This window comes from Colletotrichum karsti, assembly GCF_011947395.1.
Source record: "Colletotrichum karsti strain CkLH20 chromosome Unknown Scaffold57, whole genome shotgun sequence".
NCBI classification, from domain to species: Eukaryota; Fungi; Ascomycota; class Sordariomycetes; order Glomerellales; family Glomerellaceae; genus Colletotrichum; species Colletotrichum karsti.
The window spans coordinates 104,388-127,779 of record NW_024065957.1 but is presented as its reverse complement, the minus strand read 5'-3'; the positions used below and the strand labels follow the sequence as shown (position 1 = coordinate 127,779).

The window sequence follows — 23,392 nt, the reverse complement described above, 5'->3', positions numbered from 1 at the left end:
CGCGTGCTCGAACGCCTCTTTGGTCCGATGTTGCAATTGGATAATATAACCCCAAAGGCAGGTTCCCGCGAGTCTCCTATTCCTGGATCATTAGAGTCGTTAGAAGCATGACTCGACACGAGCATAGTTCAGGCAAAAAAAGATTGGGTTTCTGCACGTCGACCATTGACAACATGGGCAAAATATCAAGCGTATTAGTGAACGAGCCGCTGAACGGGCCAACCGTCTAATCGAAAGCACATGCGAGTGGATCGAGGCCAAAGGTGCTCTGTTGTTTTCGATACTTTAATTTAACGGATTACTGTATCTCTTGTCGGGTTCGACTTGGCATCCGAGGAAATCCCCCCTGTGAACGATTCCGGTTCTTCCGGCTGCCGAGAAAATCATAGGAAGTGGCTCCGCCAACATGCAATCCACTTGTGGGTGACAAGGAGACCCGAAACGGAACTGGGGATTAGAGGTTCCACAGCAAATAATACATCTTTTTTTTTCTGCCGGAGTCTTGTCTCCCACATCCCTTTCTTGCTTACGCCGATGTTCCTCTGTCGTTGGCAACTTTCAGTTCATGCTGATTGAAGTGGTCCGACGTGGAGACCGGGCGAAGCAGGAAGCGGGATGAAAACTGGGTTGCTGGCGACTCATCACACGCATCACGTACGCGTCGGGGCGATGGAATATAATGGCGGAGTCGCGTGCCCTCCTTCCTACAGATGTATGCCGAGACCAGTTGAGCCCCCCGAGATGTCAGTCGTGTCTCCAGTCCCGCTCCTCACCTGCTACAGCCCCCTTGACATCTCCCTATCAGACGGCTCTGTGTGGTAGCACGGCACGTGTGTCGTCCAAGGCTGATGGGGACATCCAACGCCTGGACGCCGATCTGACAATGCTTGACCCCCGATGTTGCTATTCTCTGCTGGGGTATTCGAGGAAGACTGGGGCGTCCGCTCCCATGTGGGTTTGGTCCGCCCGGAGGCAGCAGTCTGAGATTCTTATTACCCTCGTCATCCCTCTCCTTTTTCTGGGCGGTTCCGAGCCTCTGGGAGAATTTGGTGTTTTCCGGTTTTAGTATTTTATCATTCACTCCTTTTCCCGTTGAGGGACACAAAACTATTTTCTCCTTCACGTCAAGACCAACTTTGTGATACCCTTGGGACGTTCGGAATTTCTCCGCCGACTTTCCTTCTTTCTCTCCGGTTTTCTTGTCGAATTAGACTACTGTCATGGCTTCGTCGATCGCAGCCCTGAAGAACGTGGTCGAGCCCGCATGTAAGTCCCACCACGATTTGCGTCAACAACAAACATCACACCTAATGTCGTTTGTTTAAACCGATGTCGACAAAATCAAAAATCTCATTCTGACCATTCTCACATCAGTCATCGTTCTTGCCTTCACAGTTGGCACTCTTATCAACCGCCGAAGACCGGTGTACGATGATGACGTAGACTCTTGCGAGCGTGGGTCGGAGGATTCGTCGTCTCGCCCCACCTCTCCGCTCCTGAAGCCGGGGATGCGGGCGGAGGCGGCGGAGATATCCCGCGTCAACAGCAAGCTACTTGTTCGGTTCTACCAAACATTTCCTTTCCTTTCTGAAATCTGGTACTGGAACTTGACCTATTGGTAAGACGAAGCAGGACCCCGACTTTCTTCTTGGTTGCTGTCCGTGATATTGTTGGGAACAGGGTCTAACTCTATTTACTCACCAGGGTCTACCAACTTCTCCGTGCGTTCTCGGCCCGCATGATTGCCGGTAACGAAGCAGTCTTCAACAGGGCCCGCGACCATGCCATCAGCATTTTGAACTTCGAACACTTCTTCGGCTTCGATTTCGAACTAGGACTACAGCAATATGTCCTCAACAACATGCCCTGGCTGATGCCAATCCTGGCAAAGGTTTACTACTCCCACATCAGTCTCGGCATCTGCTTCCTCATCTACACCTACACCTTTCTCCCGCCGAGCACGTTCCAACGAATCCGACGAACCATCGCGATGGACAATGTCATTGCTTTCGTTATCGTGACATCTTGGCGCTGCATGCCGCCTCGAATGCTGCCTGCCGAATACGGGTTCATCGATATCTTGCATAGTGCAAAGGGAGGTGGCAATGCTTGGACTCACAATAAGTTCCAGCTCACCATCGCCGCGATGCCTAGTCTTCATTGCGGCACGGCACTTTTCCTCGCTTGGAGCATTTGTCGCTTCTCGCCTCACCGCCCGCTCCGTCTTATTGCGCCTCTGTGGCCCATGGCCATGTTCATCACGATTGTCGCGACAGCAAATCATTTCATTCTTGATGCTATGGTTGGCGCCATGGTTCCTGTCCTCGGTTGGAGGTACAACCATGTCCTCTTGGTTCTGAAACCAATCCAGGATCGCGTACTGGAGAGCCTGGGTCTGAAGACCCATGATGACGAGAGAGTGTCCAATGTGCCAAAGGAATGGTAGATACAGGACGTGATTTACAGCCAACAATTCCTTAGAGTTAGTACCACCATCCCAGGGGAGATCGATTTTAATAGATAATATTGCACACACAGTCTTATGAATCGCGTTGTTCGAAATTAGATACTTTGGATGTGGAGATCGGTGTGTTTGGTCCATAACAACGTAAGTTCATTCTTACTGATGAATATCGCCCTTCTCATTTTATCTGCGTTGTGACCCTAAGCTAGCCTGGAGCATAAACGTGAACTATCGCTAGCTCATGATCTCTGGCACCCATAGGTTAACGTGACTGTAAATTGTCACCGACTTAAGCCTGAAGGCAGAGAAAATGTTCACAAGATACAAGCCACATGCATCAACGGCAGGTCTGACCTAAAATCCCAGCAAGTGTACTCCAAAATCAGGAATTACTTATTTATTTTGGACTCTACTTAACATCTAAAGCCCCCTCAATGTCAGGTTAAAGGCGACCACCTCTCACACTCCTTGTCAAATATTGCTCTCTGTGGAGCATTTGCTTCACTAACTGAGGCATCCATATTCACCGGCCAAAATACTGCATCCTAGCCTCATGCCGAGATAAAGATGTAGTATGCGGAAAGACTTTTTAGTCTGGTGATGTGATTCTGAGAATAGATCACTGAGTAAGAATAAACTCGAATCCGTCATATAAAAATTTAAATAACATAATTCCCATCAGTTTACACATGTTGGTACGCGACGCCTCAGTGACCAACATGATCCATTCTCAAGACAGCACTGATTTTCTTCGCCGAGGCAGCTCATCCACAACTGCGCCATTCTGCCGGGTTGATTACTTTTGACACCAACACATCTTTTGTAGATGAACTTTTATCCAGCTCAACTACCAACGAGGCCAAGGTTGATCTCCCCTGAAAGACCGGAAGCGTCTCTATCTTTGGGGAAACGTCTACCCCGAGAATCCCATCCCGAACAACCCCTTCTGTCCTGTCCTGCACAGTGATTCGTTGAAATGGCTCCGAGAGTATCATTGGCAAATGCTGGGGCCTTCCATGGAGGAATACGGCAGTACGCAGGTGATCACTCGCTGTTTTTATGTTTTTTGCTTTCGGGTCGGTTTGCGTTTTCTGTCATTATCAGACAGATACAGTCACGATTGGTGTCTACCGTATTATTTGAAGCCCCGTCATGCGGGCGGTCGCCAAACAACATCTAACCAACGGGCCATTTGCAGTGTTTGGGGGCAGCGCTCCGGGATTCAGCAAAGGCACAATTTTATCTGTTGGCTTTGTTACCGAATGACGTAATTATCGACTTGAGATGATTTCTCAGCGCTTGGCACTGCATGGTCTTAAGAGTAGCCCTCGGACGTCTCGACTGGCTTGCTCCATGAACTCACATCGACTCTGGCAAGGCTCATATCTACTAATTCTATTTAAATCACTGCGCACTATCCACCCTGAAACACTGTTCAAATCGCCTTAGAAGAATCCTGACAGCATGAAGACGGCAGTTGATCAGCCGGGATTTAGCTCGCAAAGGCCAACGCCTCTGGAGAAGAGGCTCTCGCTCATCGTCAGCTTTCTCTATACTCTTATCGTCAACTCCTTGCTTCGCATATTTTTCTGGCCTCATCTTCCAATGCAAGGAGTCTGTCGGCTACTTGTCGTGGTGGGAACACGTGTAGCATGCGGGTTTCCGTCACTCAAGTTGCACCAGCGGTGGACTCGACACGAACCAGTTGATTACCACCTTCAGCTTATGGTCTGGTTACTTCCAACACTGATTGTTGACGTGGCATTGGGTGGTTGTTACAATACGTGCGAACCAAGTCGGGCGGCCTCTGGATTCTGCCATGCTTGACACAGATTACGATGAAATGGAAGGCTGGGGCTGAATTAAAACTCATCGACGAGCCTGGAAGAAACTAAGACACACAAAAACGACACTTTGCAAGTAGGATTAATCTGATTTCTTTTGATATTGTACCCTCTTCGTAGCACTCCAGGCTAACTTACTGGGCGCTTCAGCATCAGAAGCCAAACGAGCGACTGGGATGAGCTGGCGGTAACGACTGTCAAGCTTCATACACCTTGGGCATATATGTGCTTACTAGAACATATCACACATTGAAAACAACGCTATAGCAATCAATGCGGCAAGGGTATCCAACACGAAATCACTCCCCAAGTGCCTGCGTCTTCCCTTGAGCCCGGTATCCTTCCAAATTTCCCAGAACCCACGACCTTAGTCTCGCGTGATATGCGGCTGTTGACTCCACTGGACCTGGCTAGCCGATGTCCGTGGGCGACTGAGACTCCGAGACTTCGTGATTCGCGGTACGTTGAAGCTGTGCCGTGGCGACAATTGCGCATTCCTCTTGGCCTGCTCCAGACCTGACTCGAGATCAGGGTACCGAACCTTCTCATCTGCAATGGTCGAATCGTCATCTCCCAAGTGATCCAGAGACTCGCTCGATAGGTTGGGGCGCGAGAATCGGTTAAAGGCGATGAAGGTGTCCCTGTCGCCCTCGACAGCGTTTGACGGCGGAGGAACCCTGATGGAGCGGCGGCGTAGCTGAACAGGGTCTTCTTGGATGGGCTGGACGCCCATGTAGGTATATATGGCGCTGAGGACCGGGATCGACAGGCCGTGAACGAAGATGGAGAAGATTGCGAGCCAGTAGACGACCGGGCCGATGGCTCTGAGCACGTCGGCTACTTCGCTGTCGCCAACGGCCTCCGCCTCTGCCAGTTTGGGAAAGAGATGGCGTGCGTGCTCGACGTAGAAAGCTGCGCCAACACCGATCGGACCGAAGTACCCCATGAAAAGGGCTTCTTTCCAGTCTTTCAAAGTGTTGGGCATCAGCTTGTATGTCATGAGAACGGCGGGGATACGGCGGAAGGCAAGGACGAGGGCGCCCAGGCCGACCAATCGACCGGGGCTGATGCCAGTGATGTCCGAGTTGAACTCGTTCCATGGAATGATGGTGCCGAGATAGATAAACCCGCCGAAGTTGAGGAGGACGTCGATACTGGCGTTGACTTCGTCATGTCGCTTCAGTGCTTCGGCCAGGTATTCTCCGTCCCAGTTGAGTGCGCTTCCAGCAGCGAAGCAAGAAAGCAAGTCGTCGGTGCCAATGGCCCCAGATGTTCCCATCATGAAAAGCTGTGAGCTGCGTCAGTTGTGCTCCATTCAAAGTCAATGATCGAACTTACACCAATGGCAGTTGGCACCAGCACGTAGCTCTCGGAGTCGATCCACTTCCTGCAATGTTGTTAGTTTCCAATCTTTGGACCAGGAGACATGTGCTGCTTGCCTTTTGACGGAATACTTGAGCGCATATCTGATGAGAGTTCCGACAAGAACCCCATATACGATGCTCATCAATACGAAGTAGAGCCAAGTCTCCAGAAGCCAATTAAGGAGAGCAATGCCGACTCCTCCACCTTGACGGACAACATCCCCTGCTCGAGGCATCAAGGCTCTTGCGACTGCATGAAGGGTCGATTCGCCAACTTGGAGTGCCTCCTTGCCATCAGCATGCCGCATTAGATAGACTGCCAGCATGAGAAAAGGGAAACCAAAGCCATCGTTGGCTCCTAAAAGATGTGTTAGTTGATAAAAGGTCACACTGCATGTCTCTCGTGGTGAATAGTTGAGGGGATGCAGGCAGATCGCAGAAGGGTCGCAAAAGTGTTGGAACATGGGAAAAAGTCGACTAACCTGCTTCAGAAGAGATGATTTCTCGGACAGACCGCCGGACGTATTTGTCGGCAAAAGGACCCTTGGCAACCGCCTGGGACAAGACCGGGTCGGTTGAAGTAACGCAAGCTCCGATGACCATAGCTCCGAGGAGCGTGAGCTTCGGGATTGTTGCAAGGATGCATATGGTTGTAGCCAACCACATCAGCGTCATGACGGGGATCATGAGAACGAGCATGTCCTTCCACTTCGTCTTTTGGTATTTCTTCGGCAGCTGGTAGCCAGCCATGACCAGTTGAATACCAATCATCACTCTCGTCAGGCCCTACAAATGAAGACCTTAAGTCAGTACACATGCCATTTGGTGGAACACAAATGATAAGGCTGTACGAACGAGAGTGATGTCGTTTGTTTGGCCCTCGACAGCCGAGCCCCATCTCTCGCTATCGAGGAATTTGGCCGCTATTGGACCAAGGCATATGCCTAGAACGACGGCCGGTACTGCAAAGAGAATCAAAGCTTGTCAGCCCGAGTGACCTTTCAAATGCATACTCGTGGTTGGTTCCGCAAACGTTGCCAGGTCGCCACGGATCGGCGGGAGAATAAACTTACAGGCCTCGCCCAAGTACCACGCATTCTTAATCTTTACAGAAAGAATTCCATACAGAATGATGAAGGCTCCTGCAGATGGAAGACGATTGTTAGTCACAGTCAAACGGCCTAAGGCTTGGGGGTACCCACCGAAGACGGCAAGCACAACGTTCAATTCGCTGACATCAAGAGTAGGCATCTTGGCTTCCACGATTGTGGCTTCACCTCCAAGGTTGGGGATCTCCGTGTGCCCAGAGGGTGTGGTGTGTATGTGACGAGGGAGGCTGCCTTGGCCGGCAAGGGCTATGGAGATAGGGACAAGAGTTCTTTAGTTATTGCTCATACGATGTTTGCATGAAATGGTTGGGGAAAAGAAAAAGAAAGATCGATATGAACGAGGTGTCGAAAGGAGATAAATGATTGTTAAAAGGACGTCTAGAAAGCCGAAGGAAAATCGCGCAAAAGATGAAGTCAGAAAGCGGAAACTTGAAATGACGAAGGGCAAAGACGTCCTCTATGCTCCTTGTGGTATGACGGTCACCCGGTACCCCAGCGCTGCTGATGGATAATGGTCTGGTGAGCGGCGGGAAGGGCGAGAGATTCTTCCTCGATGCCGAGAGTTGGTCTGCCTATTTAACGGTGGCATGTTTACCGGGGACATACTTGGCCACGGACCAAAAAGGAGCGTCTTGGCCGCAGATCGCGGTGGCCGAAGACATTTTTGGAAGTGGGATAATGGATCAAAACGCATCTGATTCACGGCCAAGTTACGTCCTGTAGATCCTGATAGGAAACTATTGTTACCCGGGGCAGGAGGCTGTGAAAGGGCACCTTCGGACACGAGCGGTATACCAGAGTCTAGGCCAGGGCCCGGAAGCCAGAAGTTATTGTCTCTCGCCGAATAGGATGGCAAGAAGCAAGCAACGATCGGGCCAAGGGCAGCAGTGTCTTATTCATCGAAGATGCAACGTCTGGCGAAACGGTCTTGCTGACGAGTACAGAGTTTTGATCTTCCAGTCAATCTCGGCCATTTGGTTGTGGAATGTCTTACAAGTGGTGATCTTGCCGGTGTCAAGTCTGGTGTTTCTGGAACGCACATCCGCTCGGCCGTTGCCGCAACTTCGTCCTCCTTCTTGTGAGTCGTAAACCTCGAGGTTCTTGAAACTACTGGGCAGTGGGAGGCCCCCACGACCGCATCGGTTGGTCCGCCGTTGAACAGCATGAACCAGCAGTCCGGGGTTGAAAGGGTAACATCTTGGTGCTCGAGATACGTTCTGTAACACGGCAGTAGATGAAGCTCGTGGTGAATGGCCGCCACATGTGTTGATCTCTTGGAAGAACCGCATCTACGGATATCTATCTGGGATGAGATGGTGGAGTAGTATGACAAGAACTTTCTGCGTTGAGGTGCATGTGAGACCAGGCTTCCGGCAGCCGAGCAACTTGGCTGGAAGTGCAACATCGTAAACTCAAATACTAAAAATGGTAACACAATGAAGGCGTTGAACCGCTCCAAGCCAGTGTATGTTGATGATATTCGTGAAGTTGAGGTTACCCCGGAATGCCAAGACCTGCGCTCGCGGGCGGCGGAGAGGGCGATGGGAAAAAGACAGGACGAAGTGAGAACCGCCTGGGGACCCCCGAGTATTGGAAAACGAGTCTTGGCATGTAAACAGGTATCAATAGTTAATGTCTAAGGGGTCGACAAGCAAAACTCGCCCAGAGAAATTGAGTGGGATGCCCAGTTGCCCAGCATGGCAGGATGGGGGACAAGAATCTTAGTGTCTTAACAGAGGAACTAGGCGGACAGGGCCGGCGGCGGACAGCGGAGTCTAATTGGGTGGAATGTCGTTGAAATGTGCGTGTGGCCCGCCCATGAACTCTCGGCGGAGGGGCCCGTAATTCGCGGCGTTGTCACCGCGTCCTCGGCGCCAAGCGGAGGGACCAGGTGGTTCTGATGTTGTTGTCGTTTTCCGCTCAGTGGAGCAGAGAGAGAGCCGGCCACCACTTGCCGGGCTGACGACCACCGCTGAACGAGGCCAAGGAGCAATTGTCTTGGTCCGATATTGTCATAGGGCCCCTGGGCTCTTGGGACCGCTTGGCTACCGGGGTTTGTAGGGTGACGTTGGAGCCACCTGGGGCTCGGCGCTTCTTGGTTGAGGCTCGGCGCTTCGCGCTTGGCGGCTGAGGTCAGGCTACTTTTGCATTGGAAACTTATGGTGATTTTTATGTCGTTGCGAGATGACCCGGAGTGAATGCTGAATGTGACTATCATTATGAATGATGATGTCGGCCATTCTTCCGCCCTAATTCATTCCCACGGTCTTCAAAGCTCTTTGACTTCTGGAGCGCCCTTGAAAAACAAAACGTTTCTCCAGTCTCTCGGCATAGCAATTATACGTTCGATGAATGTGTGCATAGCTTAGTATATGGGCCATAAGAGGAATAAAGCAGAAAGGGTGAAGAGGGCATAAAGTTTGACGCTGCGCCATGATCATGTCCATCTGACACGCGTCATCAACTACGGCCGATAAGACCCGAGACGCTGAACTTGGCAGGTGTCGACTGGTTTTTCTCTCATATTTTCATAGCTTGTTCTTGAACGAACTGAAAAGAATATTGATGTCTGATGCCGCGTTCTGGTTCACCCGGCGGGCTTCAAGGTGCTCTAGGTATTTCTCGCTATCTATTCGAGATGAACACCACTAAGTGTTCCGAGCAGTCCAGCTGCGAAAAGCCCTTGATCAGCATCTTGCTGGACGGACAATATTCAGTGATAGGCCCAGCCCCCGGTTCCCGCGCGTTCCCCTATCTTGAGGTCCCGGTGTATTCCGTCATAAGAGCCTTCATTGCCAAGCCTAGCATCACGGATGATAATTCTGCCACATGCGTTGACATGTGAGGCAGACTTCGATATAACAGCTTTCCCCCACATCTCAGAAGCACTATCAATAGCCATGAGCAGTTTGAGGCACTTCACACAGGATATGTATGTCTTGCAGTAGTAATAGTACTCAAGAGTGCCGGACACTCTCATCGCAATCGATAGGGCTGATTAGGAACCATGATTCCGTCTGGTTTATCAGCCAATAGCCTACTTCATTCCATCCACTGCACTATTTGGGATACATTAATAACGATGTAGCAGCAAATGAATCCAGCCCTCATTGGCTTATCTATGGGAGAGCGGACGGGATCCCGAGTTTTCCAATGGGTATGGTCGTATGTCAAACGATGTAGCAGAGGGAAGAATGGCATCCGTGTTAGTATGCTAAGGAGATATCCGCGTCACACTTAGTCTGCCAGACGTGAACAATCTGCGCTTGCAAGATCCATGCAACCAGTCAAATCCAAGCAGTATAAACATTAACACGACTCACAACACGTGGCTTACATGATTCGCTCTGCAGAACAGGACATGCAACACTTGTGATCTGAACGTGTCGTGATACGGATCGCCAGTTGAGGCCTCCGAAGTGAGCCTTCCAAAGGTCGCATCGAGCCGCTAGTACGCGGACATGCTCTTTCTTTCTTCAGCAGCGTCCAGAACATTAACATTTCGTCTGGATACTCTGTGGTCACTTTTCCAGCCTTTTTTGCTTCCATTGCGATGGCGCCACGATGGTTCAAATCCTCGTGCGGACACACGTAGTGATACTGTGTCCACGCTGGCTATTATCGAGATGTTTAATACAGTTAAAAATAATAAGAGGTGCTGAATTAGATTCCGTGGAGTATTGCCATTGCTAGTGGTTATTCTGGAGGCTTGTGCTGGTATGTGGCGAAGTTCTTCAGTCTCTTGGATACCTAGTATCAAGCAACGGAAGCTCCATGTGCATGCCCGATGTGGTTGCACCAATGCACACAGGATATCGAAGTGATACAATTTGAGGGCATCGCTTGTGTCTCCCTTACGGGCTGTTTTTAAAGAACTTGGAAACACGGATACACAATCAGCTGTTGCGGAGTGTACACAGCAGGTATATCTGCCGGTCAATAATTTAGTTTGGTATTTATCAATACTTTTGCAGTCTGCTTTTAGTGTTAATTAGAATGATTAGCTTTTGAATGTACTGCTGTCGTTGATCTCACGTGCGTCAGAGTTATCCTAATCAATATGTACCACATGCTTCCAACATGGCAAGGTCGTTGATCTATTAGGGTTGATTCTCTTTATACACGGCCCTAGAAACAGAATGGTACGCCTGGCACTTTGGAGTCAAAGGTCAATGACAAGGTTTTCTCAGCTATCCGGGATCAGAGTATAGTTCAACACAATGAACGCAGCAAGCTTTGAGTCTAGATGTAGTACTAAACAGAATTACCATGTGTTCCTGCAATGGCTGCCTGGATTTAGGATTTATTTGAATAATAATTCAAGTTCAGTAAGTCGTTTCAACTCGAGGCGGGTATAGCCTTTAGTTCTTCTTTTTTCAGACTATATCATCGCGACATGGTATTGATGATGTTAGTCTTAGTATAATTCATCATGGGACGATGTTCCGAATTGCGTATAATGGTCCTTAGACAGCGCATTCTCTAATCATCGAAACACAGCAAACTCGTCAAATGGTATTAAGCAACCTCACAACCAAGACTAAAGCCCCACGTCTCTGCCATTCTCAAATTCAAGGCTGAAAATCATCCAAACCCTTAAATCACTATAGTACATAGAGTCACCTCACTGTATTTCCTATTTCTAATGAATGGTGTATATCAACGCGGACCTACACACCGGCCACAAAGACTCCTAATTCAAAGGTTTGAGGCGGATGAAATCGACCTTTGCTGTCATTTTTCTCCTCAAAGACTGGACACCTAGAATTTGCAGGAGAGGCCGCCTTTACATGTATTTATCCATGAATTTGTATTCAGCATCAAGGTTTGCTGTTGGACGTCAAGGTGGTCTATCCCACCATAGCAAAACAAGGTTTCCGTTTTCTCTGGGAGCTGAAAATTATGTAGTCCAGCGAACATATTTTTGTCCTCTATAAAAGAGGAAACACACCCATAATCGACACTACAGAAGTCTCTTATTTTCAGCCACCTCTACTGTCCAACATTCCACCTCCACACCAACTCCCACAAAAAGCCTCCCGAATCCCACCAAACCCCCCATCAACTCGCCAAAATGCAGCTCCTACCAAGCATCCTCGCCATCACCCTCCTCTTCACAGCAGCCCAAGCCCAGAACAGGCTACCGGCCCCCATCTGTCCAAAATGGACAAAAGTCCACGGCAAATACGCTTCGTGCGGCGTAAGTCCTTCCATCCCCCTCCCATCCCACCTCGCATCGAACACTAACACCGCGACTCCAGCAATGCTCCCCCACCCTGGGGAGATGCATGGCGGGCGATACCCCCTGGTCGATGTGTCATCCAGACACCCCGGTAAGTTTTACCCCCGTCCGGCGAGAGAGATATCTGTGCTGACGGCGGCGGACGATAGTGCATTAGGGGGAAGTTGTTTTGCAAGACCGTGCGCGATATTCAATGGTCGTACTGCTCGGTTGATCCGTCGGATAATAGGACGCTGCTGAATCCCTACCAAACGGACAAAAATCCCTTCCGTGAAGTCCTTGGGAAAAGACGTCTGCCGGTCGAGTCCGATGTGGAGGAAACTTTCGACTCCGAGGGGTTCGCTGAGGAGGAGGAGGAAGATGAGGAGGAGGAGGAGCTGGTTGACTGAGCGTCTCCGTCTTGGACAGCTCGCCGTGTCATCTACATGACTGCAGACAATCCATATTCCGAGCAGACAGCATGCCTCACCATGTCCGTGGGAGTTGGAGGTTTCTTCTAGAAGCACGAAATTCATCAAGTAAATGTCATTCAAATAAGCCCATGAATCTCAAACACCTGCCGCCTCGGCCACTTGATCATCTCCATAAGCGTGGAGTGTTCAGCCAGAAGCCCGTCCGTGACATCAAACAGCCTGCGCGACCACCCCTTCAAGAACCAGAACCTCTGCTCCAGGACGCATAGCGGGATCGCAAAGTAGGAGAGCAGCACGATCGCGAAGGGGTTCTGGGCCTGGATGTCGGCCATGATGTTCTCGGATATGACGTACGGCCAGAAGAGGATCATGCCGATCTCGATGTTCGTGCCGGCGTGAGCCATTAGGTAGACGGCCTTCTCCAGCTCGGCCACGGCGGTGAGATACTCCTCTCGACTCTCGTCGTGGAGGGCCTCTCCGAAGAAAGACTGTAGATCTTCTAGTGCTTTGAAGATATCTCCAGGCAGTGGGGATTGATTCATTGCGGGGTTTCTTCAGACAGTTAGTTGATGCATTGAGAAAAGATTGATGTAATCATCGCGTACCTATAGTTGGTGTCGTCTGGATCAATGATCCATATGCCGTGCACCATTGCTGAGAACTTGGTCTTCATCAACTTTCCCTGATACGGTTCGAGAACCGCACGTATTCCACGGACAAACATGAAGAGTTCAAGGATATTCGGCACGGGCTCCGTCTGATTGCCTATGCGAACCGGTATTGAAGACACGTAAAGCACCACGATGGAGGCGAAGCAGAAGAACTGCTGCCAGTTGCTTTCGTCGAGCGTGTGCAACTCGTCCCGGAATATCTCGAGACCGGCGTTCTGATGGGCCGTTGCGAGATCGAGGTATGTTTCCCTCTCTGAGGGGATGAGATACGCTTTATGCAGGGCAGACATGGTGAGTATGCCATGCATCACGAACGGGCATGTGTACGCGATCTCCGGGATGAGCACGCGCCACACATGCCGTACATCGGGACGTGTGGCTATTGAATCGGCGGTGGATAGGGAGTAATGGTGCATCAGCTCCAAGCCCCGACCCCAGATTTCAATGGTGGGTGCTGGTGGTGGGAAACGGGTGCGATCCGCTAGTACACTGAGAAAGTCGTATCTGGAGCTGGGGCTGAGACCGGGAGTAGATGAGGAGCCGAACGGAGGTCGTGCAGGGCTGATGTCGTTTGGAGATGCCCGTGATATTGATAAGCTGCAGATGATTCCATGTCTGGTACAGTTGAAGCAAGACGGGTAAGCTTCGTCGCACTGAGACCGTCAGTGACACCGACTTTTGCAATTCGTTGGCTAGGTGGCGCAACGTAGGCGCCAAGGCAGACGAGGGGAGTTGCCGCGTGTTTGGCGCGTGTGATTGATCCCGAGGGACTGGTTTTCTTACCTTCACCTTTCTTCGCTTACAATCCCGGCAACCGTTGCGGGACTTGGTATGGGAGCGACGGGTCGCCATTGGATTGATGAAGACCGTTTTGGATGCGGAAGATGGCGGTAATCTGATGTTTCGGATGAAAGCTCCGCGATCATCTCAGTTTGGGTGACAGGCGGGCCGCAACCAGAGGACTTGTCGAATTCTAAAAGTATGTCGGAGGGAGGCTTACGAACACGCGGGTTCGCATCGAATAAGAAGAATCTTAGTGACTAGAGATCAAGGGCAGGAGCTAAGCCAAGCCACGGAGGAATCGAAATGTCGAAGTTGAAAGCGGAGCAGATACGAAACCAAAGCGAATACTCGCAATTGCGGAGCCGATCTCCTTAGTTTGGCGGGTCTTCCGGCGCTTGTCATGCGCGGTCCACCGTCCCGAGAGGCCAGAGGCCCCGGTATCCCGGTCTGTTCGTCAGCCCCTGCGCCCGGTTGATCTGCCAAGCCGTACTCCGGTTGACGCGATTGGTCCCGTACTTGATACGGTTGGAGATGCGATTTCTTCCAATTCCATCCGGACAGAATACTCGGGATCGCGGGTCTTGAGGCGCAGTGACACTCGGGTTCCCAGGCTAGCCAGTCCCAAAGCGTGGTGAACGGCGCGCGAAGAACTCAGACCTGCCGTTTGTTAGCAAAATTGGACATGTTAATTTTCGCTGACTGCAGGGTCAAATACGATCCCTGTCGGATCAGGCAGTCCACGACGCCCTGAAAAGAACATAAGCATACCTTCTTCTCGCAAACATGGAAAGCAGTAGTTCATCTTCATCAGCAATCAACGAGACCCGACCGAAGACGATTCCCAAAGACGCCACCGTGGTCAACTTTTCGGTGTTGTCTTCTGAGATTTCCAACTTTACCTCGACGCAGACACTTCCTTCGCCCTTATCGAGTCGACCGACTTTAAGCCCTTCTAGCAGCCAAGATCGAAGCCGCCCACAATGGCGCGTGCCTGTAACCCCGACTATATCAACGCCAACTGGGCTTTCTACCGTTTCGAGCCCTCGACAGCGGCCGCCATCTTCTTTTGCGTCGTCTTCGTCTTGACGACCGCTCTCCATCTTTTCCAACTGATCCGCACCAAGACATGGTACATGACGGCGTTAGTTGTCGGTGGCTTCTGTAAGTCTTGAGTTGTTGCCTAGTTTTATCATCGAAATCAGACTGACAACGAAACCAATGCAGGCGAATTTATCGGATATGCATTTCGCGCGAAGAATACCATGGAGGAACCAGGTTGCTGGACGCTTATGCCGTACATTATCCAGAATGTCCTGCTTCTGATTGCACCAGCGTTGATGGCGGCTTCCATCTACATGATCCTCGGCAGAATCATCATGTTGACCGACGGCGAAAGCCATGCGTTGATCAAGAGACGTTGGTTGACCAAGATCTTCGTGGCCGGAGACGTCTTTTCCTTCCTCCTCCAGTCAAGTGGTCAGTAGTGGATGCCAGAAAACTGTTCGCGCTGCAGAAAACTAACTTGATACAGGTGGTGGGATGATGGCGGCCGCTGACCAGACCAACAACTTCATGGACCTCGGCGAGAAGATCATCATTGTCGGTCTCTTTGTCCAGCTTTTCGTTTTCGGCTTCTTCGTTGTCACTGCCGGTCTATTCCACCGTCGCATGGTGCTGGTGCCCACGGCGAAGTCCCAGCTGCCCGAGGTTCGCTGGAAGCACTACCTCCTGACGCTGTATGTCACTAGCGGATTGATCTGGGTTCGAAGCGTGTTCCGTGTGATCGAGTATCTGCAGGGTAACAAGGGCTACCTCATGACGACGGAGGTCTTCATCTTCATCTTCGACGCAACACTCATGTTCCTCGTCATGGTGTGGATGAACTGGTTCCACCCCAGCGAGATCGGTCTTCTCCTCCGCGGCGAGCCGCCTATCAAAAACGGACTCGAGCTTGTAAAGATGGGTGGTAGCTTCCGCAAGATGCAGCACGAGAATAGCAGCATGAGCGTTTGAAGAGAGGTGGATAATGAGTGAGGACGTTCATGGCTGGTGGTTCGGAGCATAGGATAGATCTGAAGCACCAAAGGCATCAGCAACCATTGCCAATAACAGAGGAGTTTAGGGTCGGCGGTTGCGCCCAGATAGAATGCTTTCTTTTGTTTGGAGGGGAATACCTTGGAAGTCGGATGATGGCGGATACCAGATGGTCGGTCGTAGACCTTAGACGAGAGTCACTACCGCTCCCAATACTCAATGCGGGTGATAATGGATAATGGATTTCAATGGACTTGGCGAATCTTTCTATTTTCAAGGATGATGTTTGTTGCTGAAGAGTTTTATCGAGATGGAAATATTTATAAGTCAACATCGACAGGAGAAGGAGCAAAGCAACACCAGCAATCCCTGGAGGTAGTCAGGCACAACTACCGGCATTGGCTCCTTCCCCAACATCCAACGCTCCAATCCATCAACATTGGCAGCCCGATAAGACATGATAAGACTCGATAAACAGCCGATAAAGACTCGGCTAGCTAAGCGAGACCCGAGCACGGGCCATATGTCCACTGCGGGGTTCGAGCTCAGCAGGGTGACAAGACGTTCGCCACTGAAAGTAGCAGTGATCGACCGCTGACGGCCTCTTTGCGGCCTTCTCATTGGTCGAAGCTTCGGTGAAGCAGCTGAAGCTCGGAGCAAGCTGCAGCCTGTTAGTTGCCTCACTTCGCCCTTCCGGGCATGAGGTACCTGCCCGTTCGACATTTGAACCTTGATTCGCCTCACTGGCGCCTGCCTGTCCGCGTCACCTCAAGTCGAGTCATCCTAGTGTCTCGCATGCTGACGAAGTTGAGTTCCAGCCATTGTTCCCTCTGTTCAGGGTCTCGTTCAACGTTCACATTTCATCCCGTCTTGTACGCCGTTGTTAGGGTACCCCGCTCCGGCTCTTCATCAATCTACCTTAGCAGCCAACACGTCCTTTTCTCGACACAATCTTCAACAAGGCCCCGAGTCAACCCATTCCTTGACGATGGACGACATCGATCTATACTCCACGCCGGAGGCGGAGGATCGAGCGAAGCGACTCCAGAGAAATACCTCCGCCGTAGCACCTCCCGAGAGCCCTGGCAAGCTCGCCTCCGACGACGACTGGGAGGATGTCGCCGATAATTACTCTGTCGTATCCCTTCCCACCTCCGATGACGAGAGCGAAGAGAAGCCGATCCTATCCCCTCCAGCTTTCCGCCCATCCAAAGGCAAATCGCCAAGCATCAGAAAAGCTCCCAAGAATGACGACGAGCGCCCCATCAATCAACAGCCAACCCCAGACCCAAGTACCCAGATATCAAGTCCGTCTTGTCAGGCGGCTTCCTGGAAGCAACAGGCATGCAACAAATCGACAGCTGCCAACCCCCACATCAAGTGCCCATCGTCGTCTTCGTCATCTTCGTCAACCGAACGGTCGAATGTGGTTCCTACCCCGGTAGGCCCCAACAATGCTGTAAAGACAGAGATGGGCACAGAAGCATCAAACGTCTTCTCCAACAATGAAGGGATTGCGGATGCGGTGACAGTCGCCAAGCCGCCTCGACAATCCTCTCGCCTCAGCCAGCGTCCTGGTGCTGACCGAAATGAAAGTCTTCTTGATCTCCTGGGCACACCAGTTAGTCGAGGACCAAGTACCGCGGACATCAATCCCGCCTGGGGGAGGTCCTCGGGACGCACAGCAACAGACGAACTGGACTTTGCAAACCTTTCGCTTGCGGCTCGCGAAACAGAGTCCCAGAAAGACTTTGTCTCCAACTACGAGAAGGCAGACACCGTAATTAAAAAAGGTGGAACTATCGGCGAGTCCTTCGATTTTGACGATGCCTCGACAAATCCCGTGTTCATCAACGATGGCCTCCGAGTCCTAGACCGGATGCTGAAGGACACCTCCGCCATCGCTGCCAAGCCCAGCGGAACTCAAATACACGCAGATATCGACTCTCATTGCAGGGCGCTGGCAGCGCAGGTCAGAGACCTACTTCCCATCCTTGCCAAATATGCCGACCATTGGGAGAGGCCCAACTCTACCGCCAGCGATCTTCCCCTCGATCCGAGCCTTATGATGTGGATCGCCTCGCTAAGCCGCACCTTGACGGACCTTCAGGACAAATTCAAGATCCTTGACGCTCCTGCCGACTCCGTTGAGTACGAGCGTATCCTTTCTTACCTGAACCTGATCAAGTCGCTTTCCGACTACCACAGACAGATGGACGAATTCCTCCCCATCATGCAAGTGTGAGTCGAGGCCATTTCATCGTCCTAAGCACTCGGCAAGCTAACGTTCCGCAGCGACTTCGACGACTTTCAGACGAAGCACATGTCGTTTCCGTCCCCCACAGTCACGGCGCCAAGCATGGGCCCCCGACGCAACTTCCAAGCCCCCTACCGGGAAAACGACCAGATTCCCCGCATCCGATGTGCCTTATACCTCCTTAAGGACGAGCTACAACGCGCGGTGACGATCCTCAAGAACAGTCAGAAGTGGCTCAGCGAGCCGGCAACTGTCATTGTGAATGATGTTATCACTGACATGGGAGATATTTTCGAAGCAGTCTCTCAAGCACTCACCAACAACGGCTCAGAGTGGATCGAGAAGGATCTGATGCGTGGCACCCACGCCAGACCGTTGACCTACGCCGAGTTCCGGGACTTGGATCCCGTCACCATTGACGATCTCACAGGTCGCGTCCGGCAGATCTGTGACGTAGTCCACATCGAACCTTCCGAAAGTCGCATGTGGTCGGCGGACATGATCCGAGAGCATCATGTTTGCATGCTCATTGAACAGCAGCAGATCGATTCTCTGGAGAGCATTGCCTCAGTCCTTAAGGAGATGATGTATCCAACAACGAAGACAGCCGAGTTCGAGGATTTCCTTAAAGAGATGTAAGCTCAACGTGCAGCATGGGGACGAAGGCGCATAAGAGTAGCTCCACAGCGAAAGACCAGCCACCCGTCTCGTAAGATCCCTTCCTACAGTAGGCAGACGACTCGATTGCACGATACAGCCGCGCTTGACCAGTAGACGTGAGCGTGGGCGGCCGACCGCGAGAACGGGCTGATTTGGGAAGAGAAAACAGGTCAGATTGTTTGAGTAAAAGCGATTGGATTTTTCATGTGTTTGTGGTAACAGTCCACAACTGGGCGGTGTTTTGCAATTCGTATGCGCTTCGCGAGTCTCTTCTGTATTTACTCAGGACAATCACAGTATTCCATGGTGCTTCTGCACGGTAGTGTCATCTCATTCTCGTGGTAGGTGCAGCATTGACCAAAGTGTCTTGAGGAGAACGATAGCTTTGTAACACCCATATTCACGGCGTCTTGCTGACATGAATGTTGGTTGTTCCACTACATGTGAAGCCCGTGGCTTGATTTCTTGCCGAGAGTCTGGCTCCAAAGCCCAGGCGCTGTCTTCTAGTTGACTGATTCTTATGACTTCGGCATCCAGCCGCAGCCACGAACTGCCAAACCTAGCCCAAAGTCGACGACCCGTCACCGTCTTCTGTCATCTTTAATCTCCCCATCAAGATGAGGCTACATACGCAAGCTGAGAAACCGCCCGGCGCAAAACCCCACTCATCTCCACGAAGTTTAAGAATACCAAGTCCCGATAGAAAGGTTGACGGGCTGTCGGTGAGATTATGGCGTTCGGTCCAGGCCGAAGAGACCTCAAGCTGACCAACCATGGCTTTCGTATTTGGACTTACGGAGCAGACAGGCGCTATCTGAGAGATCCGTGCTGAAGATGGTTCGGCCGGCGAGCTGACATGGTAGCCGGAGAAGACTGTTAGCTGGAGCCGCGGGAAAGAAGCTTTGACGGGCCGTGATGTCGGCGCGTGGGCTATTCCGCTAGTTCGTTTTATGTCGCCGGAGGTCAATGACTCTGGCCCAGAAAAGCTCGTCTTCTCCTAAGGAGGAACAATTTCCAGAAGCATCAACAATATGGGGTTGACAACGTCTGAAATAGCAACAACATCCGAACAAGTTCGTCTCCTGCAGTTGATCACTCGTGAGCACGTTTGCCAATATGTACGACCCAGCTTACAGACGATTTCCAGACCGATCCATCAGACGAGCTCGAGCATCGTGAGGTTCGGATAACACACAGACGCAAGCTCATGAGAAAGTATCTCGAAGACGCCGACTCCTGAACGTCAAACGTCCCCAGCCTCCACAAGTGCTCTCGTAAACCCCACGAGAGGTAACTGGTTTAGTAGATTCCAGCGCTTTGGGCCCAGCCGCGGCTGAGTCTGATACCGGTCGATTGGTAACCCCACGTGTGGTCTTCTCGTATGTCTGGGGTTGCCTTTAACGCAGAGAAGCGAGGCCCTTTGTGTAGAACAAGGGGGGAGATAACCAAGTAGCTCAACGAGCTTCCTTGCCCCGTTTCACACCTAGGACCTTTGTCATTCTGCTTTGTTTAGCTAGTTCGAACTAGACTACATTGGCGCGGCTCACAATGAGTTATAAATGTCTCCTTTCTAATTGGCCTGTCACTTTTCCAGGAACCGCCCGTCAGCCGGTTCAACGACGCGCTAGACGTACCGGACGGGCTAGTCCCTCCACAAGTCTACCGTGTCCCGTTTCAAAACCCCGTTCCGAGCTAACGACATCGGATCCCGAAGCCATTGGAACTCTTCGCGGCGCGCGCTCTGGATGTATCCGATGCCGTGGGTTCGCATCTTCAGCGGTTCGAAGTTCGCGCCAGACACCAACACGAAGGCTTCCGCCACGGGCTGGTGCAAGTCGTCAAGAGGGTCTAGATCACGATGGGACGAACAGGCCTTGACACAAACGGGCATAGACGAGCCGTTGTCAGGATTCTATAAAGACGCGATGATCGCAACCCGAAAGGTATGTTCTTGGCATCATCCACTTGACACCATCGCCAAGCATCGATCGCCAAGAGACATCACCACCGGTATCTTCATCACCTAACCCACTACCACTTCCACCAACATGCGCACCTCATCCCTCCTCGTCGCCGGCCTCTTGGCACTCTCCCACGCCGCGACGCTCCCGTCCCCCAACTCCCCCGTCAACGATCTCGTAGCCCGCAAGGGCGGAAGCGACGACGGCGGCAGCAGCGGAAAGGGCAAAGGCTCCGGAGACAGCAGCGGCAGTGGCAGCTCCACCAACCAATGCACCGTCTGGCAACAGGTCAACAAGGACCTGAACACGCGCTTCATGGCCGGAGACCAGTGCAACGACCTCGCGCGCGCCGCCATCCGCGCCATCTTCCACGACTGCGGCTCGTGGGACAACTCGCAGGGCTTCAGCGGCGGCTGCGACGGGTCCCTCGTCCTGGGCAAGAGCTCGACGGCGGGCGACCCCGACGAGCTTTTCCGCCCGGAGAACAGGGGGCTGCAGACCATCGCCAAGGTCCTGCAGGACATGGCGGGGACGTATGGGACGAGCGTTGCTGATATGATTGTTTTTGCTGGAAGTAGGTTTCGCCCGGATGGACTGTTGAGATTGTGGGAGATGAATGGTTCGCTGACTTGTTATTGTGAAGATGCCGCGATTTTCTTGTGCCCTGGAGGTCCCAAGGTGAAGACCTTCGTCGGCAGGAAAGACAGCACCGCCAACGCGAAGCCGGGCGGTCTCCCCGACGTCTTCGGCAGCGCGCAGAGTCTGTTTGCCCTCTTCGCGGCGAAGGGATTTTCGGCTGAAGACTTGGCTGCTCTCCTCGGTGCTCACAGCACGTCCACTCAGAACTTCGTCGACCCCAAGCAAGCGAACGCGTCTCAAGATTCCACGTAAGTGTCATCGCTCCCGTTCCGTCTGGTCTTGGACTCCCGGTCTAACTTACTCTATCTCAGTCCTGGCAAGTGGGATGTCAACTACTACTCCGAGACCTACAACTACGCCGTGCAGAAGGCTCCCAAGCAGGCCCCCCCGGGTGTCTTCGTGTTCCCCTCTGATGAGAAGCTCGCTACGGACACGGACACCGGAGTTGGCAAGAAGTTCCAGGGTTTCATTGGTAACCAGAACAAGTGGGCCAGCTCATTCTCCAACGCGTAAGTCGAGCAGATTACTCTTCATATCAACTGTTACTAACGAACCAACAGGATGGAGAAGATGGCACTCTTTGGCAACAACAAGGGAACTATGACTGACTGCACCGACGCGATTGCGAGGGTCTGATGGGTCTTGAGGCACATCAACTGTATGACTGAATGACTTCCACATTTCTGTTTTCTTCTTCTACTCATGTTAGACTGGACGGCGTCCAACTTTTACGACATTGACGACTTGGTTGTCTATAGATCTCTTTAATGATACGACTTTAAATTCTTTAACTGCCACATTTCCGGATGGGCGTCATGATGATCAATATGTTCAATTTCTCCACTTGCCCAATGTTTAAGGAGATGCACGACCGAAGCACCAAAGGTTCAACGTGAAGTTTGATACTAACTACTCAACAATAAGCCACTAAACAGTTTGCTTGTTTTAACTTGGCCGTCCCACTCAGCCCCTTCGATCGGATGAAGCCGAGAGATGAGCGTTTCGACCGTCGACTAGCGCAGCGACTAACGAACTTGCCCCTTTTCTCCGTACAGCCACACCTAAAATCCTGTGACAGCCACCATCCGAAATCGATCACACCGAGAATCACTAGACACCCCAAGTAGCAAGCTTCTCCTGTCCCTCGTCCGTAAACATCAACTTCCCATTCGTATATCCCACGAACCAGACCAGCAAATACCGCCAGTGCCACCACCAAAAGTGATCCCTCGCACCGAACCATCCGAAGGTCAGGTCGAGGTTGTAACACAGGTCGTTGCAGGCCCCGAGCACCAAGACGCTCAGGATCGCGACGAGGTGCACCGCCCTGGCGCCGTACATGCGGTCGACGACGAAGGCGTTGATCAGGCCGCCCATGGCGCCGCCCATGCCCAGCGGGCAGAAGACGATGGTCCACATGAACTTCTGGAACATGTCGCGCCAACCGGAGAAGACGAGGATGCTGACTATGAGCATGACGACTTCGAAGATGAGGGAGTTGAGCCAGAAGAGGAAGAAGGGGCGGAGGTAGATTGCTCTCCGTTTAAAAGCGGAGGGTTTGTCTTCGTCTGAGGTTATTATGGGTTGGTATGTTGGTTGAGCCATTTTGGTTTCGTTTGCTGTGTAACGACAAGTTGCATACGCGGAGACTTTGAACTGTTCTCTACTGCAAGCTGATGATTTTGAAGGTCAATCACTATGAATATTCCTGGGCATTTATATATCATGATCCGGTTTTGCATGTGCCTACTTCCTCACCAAGTATGGTACCACAATAGACTTGTGATCGGCTGATATTAGTAAACCTGCGGTTCAGTCGACCTCGGCGATCGATGCAACGGCCATTCCCGGCCGGCCCCGCGATCAGTAATCTTGAGTCCGAGTGCAACACCGGACAATTACCCCACAGTCATCAGGCTTGACCGGCATGCGAATGTGGACAGAAAATAAA

At 51.7% G+C, this 23,392-nt stretch overlaps 8 protein-coding genes across 8 annotated transcripts; 5 read left to right on the top strand and 3 right to left on the bottom strand.

Moving 5' to 3' along the window:
- Positions 1-1,220: 1,220 nt before the first annotated feature.
- On the top strand, positions 1,221-2,446 carry CkaCkLH20_12294 (uncharacterized protein; the record flags this gene model as incomplete). Its single annotated transcript, XM_038895007.1, has 3 exons — positions 1,221-1,266; positions 1,375-1,618; positions 1,705-2,446. The coding sequence occupies 3 exons, from the start codon at positions 1,221-1,223 to the stop codon at positions 2,444-2,446; spliced, it is 1,032 nt and encodes a 343-aa protein (XP_038739669.1).
- Positions 2,447-4,675: 2,229 nt separating this feature from the next.
- CkaCkLH20_12293 (sodium/hydrogen exchanger family protein) lies at positions 4,676-6,923 on the bottom strand (the record flags this gene model as incomplete). The annotated part of the gene is made up of 7 exons (XM_038895006.1): positions 4,676-5,596; positions 5,647-5,695; positions 5,763-6,030; positions 6,155-6,458; positions 6,528-6,634; positions 6,746-6,814; positions 6,875-6,923. The coding sequence occupies 7 exons, from the start codon at positions 6,921-6,923 to the stop codon at positions 4,676-4,678; spliced, it is 1,767 nt and encodes a 588-aa protein (XP_038739668.1).
- Positions 6,924-11,855: 4,932 nt separating this feature from the next.
- On the top strand, positions 11,856-12,412 carry CkaCkLH20_12292 (uncharacterized protein; the record flags this gene model as incomplete). The annotated part of the gene is made up of 3 exons (XM_038895005.1): positions 11,856-11,981; positions 12,043-12,114; positions 12,173-12,412. The coding sequence occupies 3 exons, from the start codon at positions 11,856-11,858 to the stop codon at positions 12,410-12,412; spliced, it is 438 nt and encodes a 145-aa protein (XP_038739667.1).
- Positions 12,413-12,552: 140 nt separating this feature from the next.
- Positions 12,553-13,397, bottom strand: CkaCkLH20_12291 (C6 zinc finger domain-containing protein; the record flags this gene model as incomplete). Its single annotated transcript, XM_038895004.1, has 2 exons — positions 12,553-12,988; positions 13,042-13,397. 2 exons carry the CDS (start codon positions 13,395-13,397, stop codon positions 12,553-12,555), a joined length of 792 nt encoding a protein of 263 aa, XP_038739666.1.
- Positions 13,398-14,870: 1,473 nt separating this feature from the next.
- Positions 14,871-15,903, top strand: CkaCkLH20_12290 (uncharacterized protein; the record flags this gene model as incomplete). The annotated part of the gene is made up of 3 exons (XM_038895003.1): positions 14,871-15,051; positions 15,115-15,366; positions 15,422-15,903. 3 exons carry the CDS (start codon positions 14,871-14,873, stop codon positions 15,901-15,903), a joined length of 915 nt encoding a protein of 304 aa, XP_038739665.1.
- A 1,009-nt stretch (positions 15,904-16,912) lies between these two features.
- CkaCkLH20_12289 (uncharacterized protein) lies at positions 16,913-18,820 on the top strand (the record flags this gene model as incomplete). Its single annotated transcript, XM_038895002.1, has 2 exons — positions 16,913-18,165; positions 18,220-18,820. 2 exons carry the CDS (start codon positions 16,913-16,915, stop codon positions 18,818-18,820), a joined length of 1,854 nt encoding a protein of 617 aa, XP_038739664.1.
- A 2,069-nt stretch (positions 18,821-20,889) lies between these two features.
- On the top strand, positions 20,890-22,077 carry CkaCkLH20_12288 (ligninase lg6 precursor; the record flags this gene model as incomplete). Its single annotated transcript, XM_038895001.1, has 4 exons — positions 20,890-21,376; positions 21,446-21,689; positions 21,753-21,950; positions 22,002-22,077. 4 exons carry the CDS (start codon positions 20,890-20,892, stop codon positions 22,075-22,077), a joined length of 1,005 nt encoding a protein of 334 aa, XP_038739663.1.
- A 474-nt stretch (positions 22,078-22,551) lies between these two features.
- Positions 22,552-23,046, bottom strand: CkaCkLH20_12287 (uncharacterized protein; the record flags this gene model as incomplete). Its single annotated transcript, XM_038895000.1, has 1 exon — positions 22,552-23,046. The coding sequence occupies one exon, from the start codon at positions 23,044-23,046 to the stop codon at positions 22,552-22,554; it is 495 nt and encodes a 164-aa protein (XP_038739662.1).
- Positions 23,047-23,392: the final 346 nt, after the last annotated feature.